The sequence below is a fragment of the Mastigoproctus giganteus genome, chromosome 1 (genome assembly GCF_048544385.1).
Source record: "Mastigoproctus giganteus isolate SK-2022 chromosome 1, ASM4854438v1, whole genome shotgun sequence".
Taxonomy (NCBI): Eukaryota; Metazoa; Arthropoda; class Arachnida; order Uropygi; family Thelyphonidae; genus Mastigoproctus; species Mastigoproctus giganteus.
In genome coordinates this window covers 116,819,004-116,833,139 of record NC_143575.1, presented here as the reverse complement: position 1 = coordinate 116,833,139, position 14,136 = coordinate 116,819,004, and the positions used below count along the sequence as shown (strand labels likewise).

At 40.4% G+C, this 14,136-nt stretch overlaps 1 protein-coding gene across 4 annotated transcripts in view; it reads left to right on the top strand.

Moving 5' to 3' along the window:
* Positions 1–14,136, top strand: part of LOC150091107 (neuroligin-4, X-linked-like) — a 600,809-nt gene that overhangs the window by 502,538 nt on the left and 84,135 nt on the right. For all 4 annotated transcript variants that reach the window (XR_016546982.1, XM_090374344.1, XM_090374327.1 and 1 more), the window contains exon 5: positions 947–1,062. Coding sequence is in view for 3 of the 4 variants with exons in the window: in XM_090374344.1 (XP_090230470.1) it covers positions 947–1,062 (116 nt within the window). In the remaining variant the exon portion in view is untranslated. The remainder of the gene's footprint in view (positions 1–946; positions 1,063–14,136) is intronic.

Sequence of the window (14,136 nt, the reverse complement as noted above, 5' to 3'; positions counted from 1 at the left end):
TAGCTTATATACTTTTATCGTTATATCATTTGACATAGTGACCTAAATGAAACTATTATATAAGGATCACCTCGAAAGTCTCTTCAACTACCCATATGTATTGTGTCTGTGAATTGCGTGTGTTCTCTGGTCGATTTGCCTGCTTTGCTGGAGGAAAAACCACAGATTTTCCTGGAGGGGGAAATCCTTGTTATCTACGTCTGGGACAGAATAACTCAGCCACGGAGTGAAAAAGCCATTTAAAAGTTCCTCGCGTTATCGACGGGATTCGAACCCTGGCCTTTTCCACCCAGTGTGGCGGGGATGGTGACGATTCCACTGTGCTACCGCACAGACTGACATAGGAAGCTAACTTTATAGGTCACCGCAATCTTTTTAACTTAATCTTTCCGTGACTGTTTTTTGGCTCATTATAGTCTTAGGTTCCTCTTGCGCCAATAAAACCTAAACCGAAAAAAACAAAACGCCTTCTCCCACTCCAGCGGGTGGACCAGACCTGAGTTCGAATCTCGTCAATGACGTGAGGAATTTTTCAATCAGCTAAACAGGGCTTGTCATCCAGCGAAACAGATACTGGTCATAAATATTCTCAGTATATATATATATATATATATATATACACACACACACACACACACACACACACACACACACACGCATTAGTAATGACACCTCATGGCCTTAGTAGCACTGGTGCTAATTGACAAAATTATTAAAAAAAAAAACAAACATATTTTCATATATGTCAATTTAGCCAGTCTCAATTAGAAGTGCATTATAGCCAAAGCAGCTTATGCTTTGGCTATAATGCACTTGTAATTGAGAAACCCCCATATCAACATCAATTAGAAGACCTTCTGACAGAAAATATGTAAATATTGATATTACTTGATTATTTAGCAATATTATTTGATGATTTCCTAAAAAATTGCCATTTTACTTACAGCGATCCAAATATAATGACTCAAGAAATCGAAACGCTAGGAGACAATGTAAGAGGAAGGTTTGAGAAAGCCACCTGGCCGCCATATGATCCTGTACATCAAAAGTATCTCAGCATTGGTATGTACCTGCAGGAACTTAATTCTACATTTGCTGTAAATCATGGTATTCAGTTTGGGAAATCGTTCGGCATGAAATGATTTTAGCGAATTCAATGCGTATCTTCATAACTGTAATATATACAAAATAGGTGCGTGTCGGGGGGTAGGGTAATTATACTGTATAGATACTTTAAATCTTTAATTTTTTGGTATATATTAGATGAAATAAAGTTGCCTTGGCTCACCATTATTAGCACTGCAGAATACAACATAAAATCCTTTAAAAAATTATTTTAAATGTCAAGCTTACTTAAAAATCAAACAGCACACTAAACTGACATGAGTTCCTCCTCAAATGTTACCCCGAGAAAATTTATCCAATGATGCAATATTTAAATAAGTAAACTGTGCCAACGGATATATTAATAATAACCGTTGCTGAACGTTTGTTGTAACAATAGATACTAAACAAGCAACAAATAGCTAACTGCTATTGTTGTGAGTGTAACTGTACTCTTGAATGTCAGTCCTAATACTTACCATATTATTAAAGATTTAAACCATTGATGCTCATGCCAAAGCTATTTATGTTCCATTTCCAGAGTTTCACCCCAATATTTTCTTTGATTTATAAAAATGCTAGACGTTATTGGTTCTAACTTTTTGCACTTTGTTATAAAGTTATAAATTTATCGCCATATTTGGAACTTCGTTGTAACGGTTTCAAAATCTTAACAATTTGTTTAGAGTGGAGACCATTATATTATTATTAATATCAGTTAATTTCCGAAGAAATGTCCCTTTACTGCTAGCTAGAGGACATGAGTTACATACAGAGATTAAATATAAATGACAGACAAATGCATTGTGTACAGAGCCCAGATACAATACACGGTCTTAAACAGCCTCTGCTGAAGATAAAAAAAGATACAACATATAAATGTACATACAGATACAACAGGGCGTGGATAGCGCGACATCTCAGAGAGTCCACCTAGAACAAGAAGAGGACATACATGTCTGCAAGAATGGAAGATCTGTAGGTTCTGGCCTTGCAGAGCTTCTCAACGCCTATGGCTAATCTATTCAATATTTGTATATGTCAAAGTATTTAGGATCAAACAGTTGCTGAACAACCTCCAAGGGCCATCTTCCTCCTGATACTCTAGTTACCTTAGGGTTTCATACCAAGACACTCAGCTAAACTGAGTGGATAGCACTGTTATATTACCATCCTTTCCATACCGCGTGGAAACGGCCCTGGTTCGAATCCCGTCAATGAGGTAAGGAACTTTTATGGACTCATTTCACTCCGTGGCTGAGTTTGTCGGTCTCAAGCGTGGATAGAAAGGTTTTTCACCAGCAAAATAGACAAATCGACCAGAGAACGCAATTTATGGACATATTGCAGATGAGCTGTTCACGGGTGGCCCTTATGTGAAAGCTTTTGTTGTTTAATCGCTCAGCATAATACAAAACTACACGGTCAGCATGGCTGTGGTCGTGTTCTGTATCACTTTACGTTTGACTTTTGGGAATTATTAGCATTAGCATTAGTAGAGGCATTTGATGCAAGAAAGCAAGCTTATGCAGCATCAGCCAAAAAAAAAAAAAAAAAACCACTTCCACTTCACCCCTCTGTTCGTTCAAAATACCTGTCCAGCTGAGCCTTAAACTTATTTAGGCTATCAACCTCCACCACAAGGGATGGAAGTCTGTTCCACCAACCAACCACCCGCTGGCTAAAGGCAAATTTCCGCACGTCTATCCTACATCTGTCTTTCCTCAATTTGAATTTATGCCCTCTCAGGTGATTTTTCTGAGCTAGAGGAAGAATCCCATCAGCATTGAGCATGCTTAAACCATTCAAGGCTTTATACACCTCTATCAGATCACCTCGCTGGTGCCTAGTCTCGAGACACTGTAATTTGCAAAACTTAAGCCTTTCTTCGTAAGAGCACCCCTTTGTTCCATTCACTAATCTTGTTGCCCTTCTCTGTACTCGTTCCAGCAGCTCTACATCCTTCTTGAAATGAGGCCTCCAGACCTGTATACAGTACTCTAGGTGTGGCCTGACCATCGCCTTATACAATGGAATAATCACCTCCTTATCCCTGCTGGAAAAATTCCTGTATATCATTGACAATACTCCATGAGCTACTCTTGCAGCCCGTCTGCACTGCTCAGAGAACTTCATATCTGCCTGCACAACCACCCCCAAGTCCCTTTCATTCTCTACCACTGTCAGTGTTGTACCACAGAGTTGATACGTTGCTTTGGGGTTGCTGTTTCCCATGTGTAGTACTTTACATTTGTCAATGTTAAACTTCATTTGCCACCTCTCAGCCCATCTGCTCAACCTTTCCAGATCCTGTTGCAGCAGCATAGTGTCAGTAGTGTCCTTGACAACCCTGCCAACCTTTGTATCGTCTGCAAACTTGGACATTAAGCCCGATATACCATCATCAATATCATTTATAAATACAGAAAACAATAATGGACCCAACACTGAGCCCTGAGGGACTCCACTAATAACATCAGTCCACGATGAGCAGTGTCCATTGATTACCACTCTCTGTCTTCTCCCCCTCAACCACCCCTTTATCCATAGCAGCAATTTGCCTCCAATGTCACACTGCTCCAATTTGTGTAGCAGTCTTTCATGTGCAACAGTATCAAAAGCCTTTCTAAGATCCAAGTATATAATATCAAAGTTATTCCCTGCATCCAGTTCTTTTGTGACTGCATCATAGTATCCAATCAAGTTGGTCAGGCAAGACTTCCCCTTAACAAAACCATGCTGTGTCTGAGCTATAACTGAAATCTTGTCTAAATGATCCTGCAGTGCTTCTTTAACCAGTGCCTCCATTAATTATCCTGGAACAGAAGTTAAGCTCACAGGTCTATAATTACTTGTGTCAGCCTTTGATCCTCCTTTGTGAATTGGGGTCACATTTGCACATTTCCAGTCTATGGGTACCTCCCCTGAGTCCAAGGAAGCTCTCATAATTATGGCTAAGGGTTTGCTTACTTCCTTTGCTGCCTCCTTTAATATAACTGGATAGATCCCATCCACCCCGGGTGCCTTTCTTGTGTTTATCTTCAACAGCTTCTCCTCCACTTTACTCCCAGTTATTTCAAGATTCTGTAGCTTACTGCTAGAGTTGAATACACCTCTGGCATTCCCCTCGCTGAATAACTCCTCATGTGTGAATGTCGATGCAAAATATTCATTTAGTTTGTTAGCTACCTGAGCAGGATCATCAACACTTGACCCATCAATATCAAGTGGACCAATCTGATTCATCCCCTTCCTTCTAGAGTTTACATAAGTAAAGAACTCTTTGCTGTTTTCTTTGCATCCCTTGCCAAGGATTTCTCGTAATCTGCCTTCGCCTGCCTAACCTCCTTTGTAACTTGGTTGCATATCAACTTGTATCTATCATAGGCTTCTGTGTCATGTGTTAATTTGTATGTATCCCATGCATTTTTCTTCTCTGCCATATGCCTCATTAGTTCATCTGACGTCCATTTTGGCCTAAACCTTGAACAATATTTCTTAGTTGGTATGTAAAGCCTAGTAGCTTCCAAGATAAGTTCTTTGAATGCTTCCCATTTTGAATTTGCTGTTGGTAACATCATCAGTTGGTCCCACTGTATAGAATTTAAATACTGTCTCAGTCCATCGTAGTCGCCTTTACGGAAGCAATAACCCTTCCCTTTACCCCTAATGGTAGTTACCTCTTTGAGTAAATCCCACTTCAGCACACTGTGATCACTGCCACCTAGTGGTTCATTTATCTGCAGATTCTTAATGCATGAAGAATCACTGCTGATAATCAAATCAAGAGTATTACTCCCTCTAGTTGCCTCCCGAACATGCTGATGTAGAAAACAATCATCCAATAAATCCACAAAAGCCCTGCTAGTGTGTGAGTAACCAGCCCCCAAAATCCAGTCAATATCTGGGAAATTAAAATCTCCCATTATAAGACACTCTGATTTACTGGCCCACTCTATTTCCCTGTACAGTTCCTTATTATACTCATGAGAGTCATTAGGCCTATAGCACACTCCTACTCTCAATTTTGATCTCCCAATGTTTATGTCACACCAAACTGACTCCACACTGCACTGTCCAGCGATGTCGACTGGCTTCACTTCCTTGGTTTTTATGTGTTTCTTAACTAATAGCATAATACCTCCCCCCTTCCTATCCTGTCTATCCTTTCTGTAGACGTTGTACTCCCCAAATTGCAGTTCCGCATCCCTTATATCTGTGTGACACCACGTCTCTGATATCCCAACAATATCTGCCTTCGATGTTTTGAGCAATACCTCAAATTCATCAAATTTATTTACTAAACTCCTAGCATTGGTGTACACGCAAGTATACCTGCACCTGTTTCTATTCTTAGCTACCCTAACACAAGCCATGTGTTTACTTGTGCCGCAATGGCTCCCAGCAGTCTCTGAAATACCATGCATCTTGTTTTTCAGGCTTCTGCTCATTCTAATAGAAGCAGTGCAAGAATCTCTTTCACCTCTGCCAGTGGCTACTGTCAATCTATTGGTCTTTGTCTCCCCCCAAGCTAGCAGTTTTCCGACCCACCTAACACTGCCTCGATAGCATCAGCAAATATAATCTTGCACCCTTTCTATTTAAGTGTATCCCATCCCTGTAGAAGCAATCTCTCCTGTTAACAAGTACAGTCCAGGCTGAAAAAAATTCTACCCCTTGAGCCTTGCACAATCTTTCCAGGGCCGAATTGATCGACAAGGCTCTCATCATATACTCCCTCCTATCGTGTCTGGGCAGAATTGCAGACACTTTCAAATTCAACCCTAATTCTCGGCTTTTGTTCAACAGTGACCTGTACTTGTTAAGTAATTCTGCCGGTCTCCTACTCTTAATATTATTAGTGCCAACGTGTACAACTATATCACCTTTTGTGCCCTTAAAAGATGATATTCGCTCTACAACGTCATCAACCCTTGCCCCTGGCAGACATACCCTGGTCCTGTTCCACCTATCTTTTTTACAAAGCATGTTCCCCGTTTCCCTGACAATAGAGTCACCAACAACTACTAGTTCCTTCGGGACCAGCGCATTCTGCCTTGGGGGTTGTCTCTGTGTCACGCGATGCCCAAGTGCAAGCTCTGGCGTTGATGTAGGCAGCTGAGAGCTTGATGGGCCCCTCAATTTAGTTTCTTCGAGGGCATCCACCCTGTCCTTCAAGCTCTCATATAGGCCCATAAGAACGCCGAGTTGTTGCCTGATATCGATACACTCCTTGCATCGCGCACACACAAAGACATCCCCCTTGGCAGTATCATGTCCCGTACCCGATTGCTCTGCAAACATCAAGCAAACAGTGCATTTTATAAGGCTGTGAGTCAGAGGACAACTGCCCCCCCTCAGTTCTGCTCTGAGCCACAGCACTTCCATTAGCTTGAGCCTTTTGCTTTGCTGCTCTGGTCTGAGTCATGATTCTATTAATTTATTAATTAATTATGTTTTTAATTATACTACGTTTGTAATCTAAGTCGTTATATGTATTTATTTAAACGTACAATTTAACTGCTAAAGAAGTTTAACTAACGCTATCTAGTACGGTATATAACCTACGGTATATCTAGTACGGTATCACAATGGCGGGAAAATTACTAACGGTAGTTACGAACACGTGGAAACCCTTACCGATACTTTTACAAGGCCGAGTAAAGAATAAATACACCAAATTAATCAACAAATCACAAAATAATGTTATACTACTAAATTTAAATCAAAAGTTTTAGAAAAACAATAATTTCAAATCAATAAATAAGAAAAATCCACTTAGCGGCTTGGAACACGACCCACTAAACTCAATCACTCAACCAATTGTCAATTGGTTGAGTGATTTATTATAGTTTAATTATTTTACAGCGGATTTTGCACTGTAACAGTTGTTTCTCCCAGCCTTCGTGATCAATGCTTTACTGATTCGCAGATAAGTGTTTTTTTATATTGATTACACCGGATTTATATTTGTTAGGCCTAGTTACCTTCCACATCACTTGGATATGCTAACCAGCTTATATGCTAGCTTAGTTTAGTGTCGACGTTAACCTAGTGAAGTTACATGCATCTTTGTAGATTATTCGCTGTAAATTTTCTACTATGTTTTAAAGTTTACGTCCTAGTCTGCTTTTAAACCAGTCCGAAATCACAAATAAACAACGTTACATGTCTGGATTGTATTTAAATCTATTCGCAAAACAACCAATTTTATTGCTATTGTGGCAGTAGAGCTTAATTTGAAGTGAATCGTCTAACAGCACTGATTCTTGCTCACAGCCAACGAATGTATTTTTATTTGTAGTTATTAGAAACTGTCAAATCACTTTGTGTGAAATATTATAAAGTTCGAGTAATGTAGTCTGGGCTGCATCGCATCTTTCATTATTTATTTATAGAACATTTCCTTGTATATCATTATTTTGTATAAATGGAGCCGCAGGTGTGTATTATCTGTGACTCTATGTGAAATGAATACCTATGTTGTAGCATCTATTCTCACTTCTACTGTTTTAGCTGCATTCCCACCAGTCGCAAGCTAACTAGAAAAGCCCGGAACTGTTGGAAGTGTGGTGACTGCCTCCCCATCTTTAAATCTTCCACCTACTCTTTCAGTTTTCCTTCGTCTAATACTGATATCACTTCGAATGACAGTTCTAAAAGACGTTTAGTCAGTCGCATTGATGATCTGAAGCTTGTCTTTAATGAACTTAATTCTATCAGAGAACGTTGTGAGGCTATAAATGCTGCATCCAGCAAAACAATTTCTAAGCATGCAAGATCAACAAACAAAAACCTCATCTGAAATGCGATCCTTATAGGGTAGTAATTCTTTGTTATCTAGCCATCCCGAATGGCAAATTGCTGTAACAAGTAATCTCTTGGATTCAATGAATAGTCTACTACAAAAAGTATAAAACCTATTCCAAATGCACAGTAAGGATTCTACGCATGACGCTTGGACATACCCACAACTCTACTGTAACTGAAGACTGTACATCTGTCACTGCATCTCGTATTTGTGTCTGCTGTTCTGGCAATTTTTTTACTGCAGTCCAGTGTCGCTATATATGTCAGCGTTGCCTGACGATGTTCATACACACCAGAACCCTGGATCTCACATTTGCCCTAAGTGCTACTTTACTTCTCCGTCTGCTGTCGGCCCTCTGAGTGTTTCCAATTCAGCACCAATCTCTAATAAATCATCGTCTCATCTTCAATCTGTATAGAGTTCTAATGGGCCTCCTGCCTCTACAATTTCATCAGTCTCACCCCACCTTAACAGGATTGAGTATCTCCGCAAAATTCTAATTTTCCAGGGCTCCCAGTAAAGAACCAGCAACCAATCCTGAAATTATGCAAGCTTCGGTCTCATACTCTTCCTGCACAAATTTTCACCCTTCAGACTTTTCCATGCTACAGTTTAACGCTGTGCCCACTGGGAAATCCCAAGTCCTTTATCCGCTTCATGACGTACAATGTAGCGTTCCAAGCTCGTTCTTCACATCCTTCAACTGTAGGACTACTGAAGAGCCTAAGCCTCACCCAACAAATACTATCAATTAATCTTCCATTGCTGATGCTTCTGATTGTGAAATTGTAAAAGAGTTCATCCAGAATGATCGCACAGAACCTATTCCAGTTCCTCCTGTCCTACATCCTAAACAGATTTCCTTCAGTGATTTTCATGAATCAGCTGAATCTATAAGTCCTGTCACGTCGTTACCATTACATTTGGATGGTAAAGATACTCCCAATCAAGTTGCTCGCCTGTCTTTGGATGCTGCCCAGTTACCTAGGCCTCTGTCTGACAATGTCTGAGGTGGAAGTGATTCTTGCACTGCTTCTATTGAAATGAGCAGAAGCCTGAAAAACAAGATGCAGGATATTTCAGAGACTGCTGGGAGTCATTGCGGTACAAGTAAACACATGGGTTGTGTTAGGGTAGCCAAGAATAGAAACAGGTGCACGTATACCTGCGTGTACACTAATGCTAGGAGTTTGGTAAATAAATTTTATGAATTTGAGGTATTGCTCAAAGCATCAAAGGCAGATATTGTTGGGATATCAGAGACGTGGTGTCACACAGATATAAGGAATGCGGAACTGGAATTTGGGGAATACAATGTGTATAGAAAGGATAGACAGGACAGGAGGGGTTATGCTATTAGTTAAGAAACACATAAAGTCCAAGGAAGTGAAGCCAGTCGACATCGGTGGACAGGGCAGTGTCGAGTCAGTTTGGTGTGACATAAGCATAGAGAAATCAAAATTGAGAGTAGGAGTGTGCTATAGGCGTAATGACTCTGATGAGTATAATAAGATATTGTACAGGGAAATAGAGTGGGCCAGTAAATCAGAGAGTCTTATAATGGGGGATTTTAATTTCCTGGATATTGACTGGAATTTGTGGGTTAGTCACTCGCACACTAGCAAGGCTTTTGTGAATTTATTGGATGATTGTTTTCTACATCAGCATGTTCGTGAGGCAAAAAGAGGGAGCAATACTTTTGATCTGATTATCAGTAGTGATTCTTCATGCATTAAGAATCTGCAGATAAATGAACCACTAGGTGGCAGTGATCACAGTGTGTTGAAGTGGGATTTACTCAAGGAGGTAACTACCATCAGAGGTAAAGGGAAGGGTTTTTGTTTTCGTAAAGGCGACTATGATGGTCTGAGACAGTATTTAAATTCTATACAGTGGGACCAACTGATGATGTTACCAACAGCAAACTCAAAATGGGAAGCATTCAAGGAACTAATCTTGGAGGCTACCAGGCTTTACATACCAACTAAGGAATATTGTTCAAGGTTTAGGCCTAAATGGTTGTCAGATGAACTAATGAGACATGTGGCAGAGAAGAAAAATGCATGGGATACATACAAATTAATGGGTGACATGGAAGCCTATGATAGATATAAGTTGGTCTGTAACCAAGTCACAAAGGAGATTAGGCAGGCAAAGGCAGACTACGAAAAATCCTTGGCAAAGGATGCAAAGAAAAACAGAAAAGAGTTCTTTACCTATTTAAACTCTAGAAGGAAAGGGAAGAATCAGATTGGTCCACTGGATATTGATGGTTCAACAGTTGAGGATCCTGCTCAGGTGGCTAACAATCTAAACGAGTATATTGCATCTACATTCACGCATGAGGAGTTATTCAGGAAGGAGAATGATGTAGGTAAAGTAAACATTGGCAGTGAGCTGGATGATTTTGTAATAACTGAGAGGAAAGTGGAGGAGAGATTGTTGAGGATAAACATAAAAAAGGCACCTGGGGTGGATGGGATCTATCCAGTTATATTAAAGGAGGCAGCAAAGGAGGTAAGCAAACCCCTAGCCATAATTATGAGAGCTTCTTTGGACTCAGGGGAGGTACCCATAGACTGGAGATGTGCAAATGTAACCCCAATTCACAAAGGAGTATCAAAGGCTGACACAAGTAATTATAGACCTGTTAGTTTAACTTCTGTTCCAGGTAAATTAATGGAGGCACTGGTTAAAGAAGCACTGCAGGATCATCTAGACAAGAATTCAGTTATAGCTCAGACGCAGCATGGTTTTGTTAAGGGCAGGTCATGCCTGACCAATTTGATTGGATACTATGATGTAGTCACAAAAGAACTGGATGCAGGGAATAACTTTGATATTATATATTTGGATCTTAGAAAGGCTTTTGATACTGTTGCACATGGAAGACTGCTCCACAAATTGGAGCAGTGTGGCATTGGAGGCAAATTGCTGCTATGGATAAGGGGATGGTTGAGTGGCAGAAGACAGAGAGTGGTAATCAATGGACACTGCTCAACGTGGACTAATGTTATTAGTGGAGTTCCTCAGGGTTCAGTGTTGGGTCCGTTGTTGTTTTCGGTGTTTATTAATGATATTGATGATGGGATATCAAGTTTAATGTCCAAATTTGCAGATGATACAAAGGTTGGCAGGGTTGTTAAGGACACCACTGACGCTATGCTGCTGCAACGGGATCTGGAAAGGTTGAACAGATGGGCTGAGAGGTGGCAAATGAAGTTTAACATTGACAAATGTAAAGTACTACATATGGGAAACAGTAACCCCAGAGCAACGTATCAACTCTGCGGTACTACACTGACAGTGGTGGAGAATGAAAAGGACCTGGGGGTAATTGTGCAGGCAGATATGAAGTTCTCTGAGCAGTGCAGACGGGCTGCAAGAGTAGCTCATGGTGTCTTGTCAATGATATACAGGAATTTTTCTAGCAAGGATAAGGAGGTGATTATTCCCTTGTATAAGGCAATGGTTAGGCCACATCTTGAGTACTGTATACAGGTCTGGAGGCCTCATTTCAAGAAGGATGTAGAGCTGCTGGAACGGGTACAGAGAAGGGCAACAAGATTAGTGAATGGAACAAAGGGTTGCTCTTACGAAGAAAGGCTTAAGTTGTGCAAATTACAGAGTCTGGAGACTAGGTACCGGCTAGGTGATCTGATAGAGGTGTATAAGGCTTTGAATGGTTTGAGCATGCTCAATGCCAATGGGATTCTTCATCTTGCTCAGAATAATCAGCTCAGAGGGCATAAATTCAAATTGAGGAAGGACGGATCTCGGATAGATGTGCGGAAATTTGCCTTTGGCCATCGGGTGGTTGGTTGGTGGAACCGACTTCCATCACTTGTTGTTGAAGTTGATAGCCTAAACAAATTTAAGGCTCAACTGGACAGGTATTTCGAGCGAACGGAGGGGTGAAATGGGAGTGGTGTGTTTTTTTTTGGCTGATGCTGAATAAACTTGCTTTCTTGCATCATATGCCTCTACTAATGCTAATGTCAAGTTCTCCACTACGCCTTCAAATATATTTCTCGATTCTATTTGCTCTTCTGGAGTACTGATGTCGAATAATGTGAATGGCCCTATAAAAGCACCTCAGTGCGTTGCTTTGACAGTTCAATTCTTTTCCTCAGCGCCTGCGAACAGTCGTTGTCACATCAATTATAATCAAGCGTCTATCTCATAAACACTCAACAATATCAGCTGACTTATCTCGTTCTTCATCTAACGGAAGTAGAGCGCCCTTATTTGCCTTCGGAACTAATAAGAGCTCAAGATTTCAAGCTTTTCCTCGCGAGGCTCGGTCTTTCGTCAGTCAGCTTGCTCCTTCAGATATTGAGGATTTTCTGAACATTGAGTTAGGTCTTCACAGCTCTGTGAGGAAGTTGTCCACCCGTTATCCAGACTATGCGTCGTTTCTAATCTTAAGTAATCCATCTGAGCAAGCACATGTATTAGATACTGATATTTGGCCAGTCGATGCTATTATTAAGCCGTACAGGTCGTCTTCTGGCGCTGCTGCCTATCTTGTCAGACCTACTCATACTGGCTAGCAGTTATCTTCCCAATGTTTATCAAGGTCGTCATCATTATCGTTACTATTTTATGTAAATTGTAGAAGTGTTGTAAAATATATCACTGCTTTTCGTCTCTTCCTTCTGCAACAAAATTTTGCCCTAGTCGCCCTTACTGAAACCTGGTTAAATCTTCACGTACTTGACAATGAAATTTCATATTTTTCCTATTCTGTCTATCGTTTGGATCGAGACTCGAAGGGTGGTGTTACTATCTTTACCCATCACTTGGTCAAAGTGCTGCAGTTCACTAAACATTCTTCCATTGATGGTATCTCTTTATTAATTAATCGTGCAGGAAAGTTTCTCCTGCTTTTGCTTTTTTACCTTGCTCCCCCAGTTTCTTTAGCCACTATTCAACAATTAGAGGATATTGATGCAGCGATCCATTTGAAACCTCCGAAAGCAATATCACTTATTCTGGATGATTTTAAGGTCCCAATTGCTTTTGACCCCAAACGTTCACCAAATTCACTGACTAAGCAATTTTGCAGCATTTAGCTTAGTAATGCCCTAACTCATTTCTGTAACTTTCCCACCCGAAAGAAATCTTTATTGCAATAATAATAATAATAGTAATACAATGGATACATTGCAATAAGCCCTTCACGGCCACAAGGCCAGGGGTTAACAGTAATATTACGATATGTAAGAAAAAGAAATTAATAAATTAAATATAAAATACATATGTGAATGAATAAAAGTAAATACAGCTCAACTAAAAGTATAATACAATTAAAAACATCACAATGTACAGAGAATATATAGGTGGAAAACTGCAAGGTTGGTTGGTAAGCCATCTTCATGTCGCATTGCTGGACTGCGGCGTTAAGGCGAGCTTCAAGGAGAAGAATCAGGGATAGGGAAGTACAATTTAAGGATGCGGCATCTGTACTCCTTATCATTAGAATACTTAAGATCAGCATCCAAAGACTAGGCACATGAAAGTAGCTGATATGGCAGAAACCTATCGGATAGGTGGAGACGGCTGAGATGTGGGCATAGAGTTGGAATCGCTCTGAGGGAAGGTTGAGGGACTCTCCAAGGTCCCAGAATGATGGTGCCGAGATCTTTCCAGTGATCATTTTTACAGTTGTGGTAAGGCATTTCAACCTAATCAGCCTGGGAAGCCTGTGAATTTTTATCAAACTGGCCATTTCAGTTGTCCTTAACTGTGGAGGAAGTTTGTTTGTTTATGGCCCATTTTAAGAGCCAAAACTCAGTAGAAAAGAGTGGTCGAATTGTGCTAGGGGCGGCAGATGCCCATACTTCTGCAGCATATAGAAGCGGAGAGTATACCGTGCTTTTTATATATCTTCTGGTGGTCGTTACTTCATTAATATAATGCAAATGCTGTTTGGACATCCATCGGAGTCGAGCTGCCTGGGTGAGCAGCTTTTCCATGTGGTTACCAAAGCAGAACTTAGGATCAAAAACAACCCCCAAATCAGTATGTTTATTGACGGACGATGGGAATAGGGGAATTGCATAGTGTTGGCTGAATATAGGAAGGCGTTTTCTTTAATGAGAATATCATAAATTCAGACTTTTCTGGATTTATTTTTATTCCAAACTGGTTGAGGTAGTTTGAAAATTCCAGGAGTATATTGTTAATTGATGCTGTTATCATGATAAGATCATCATGTG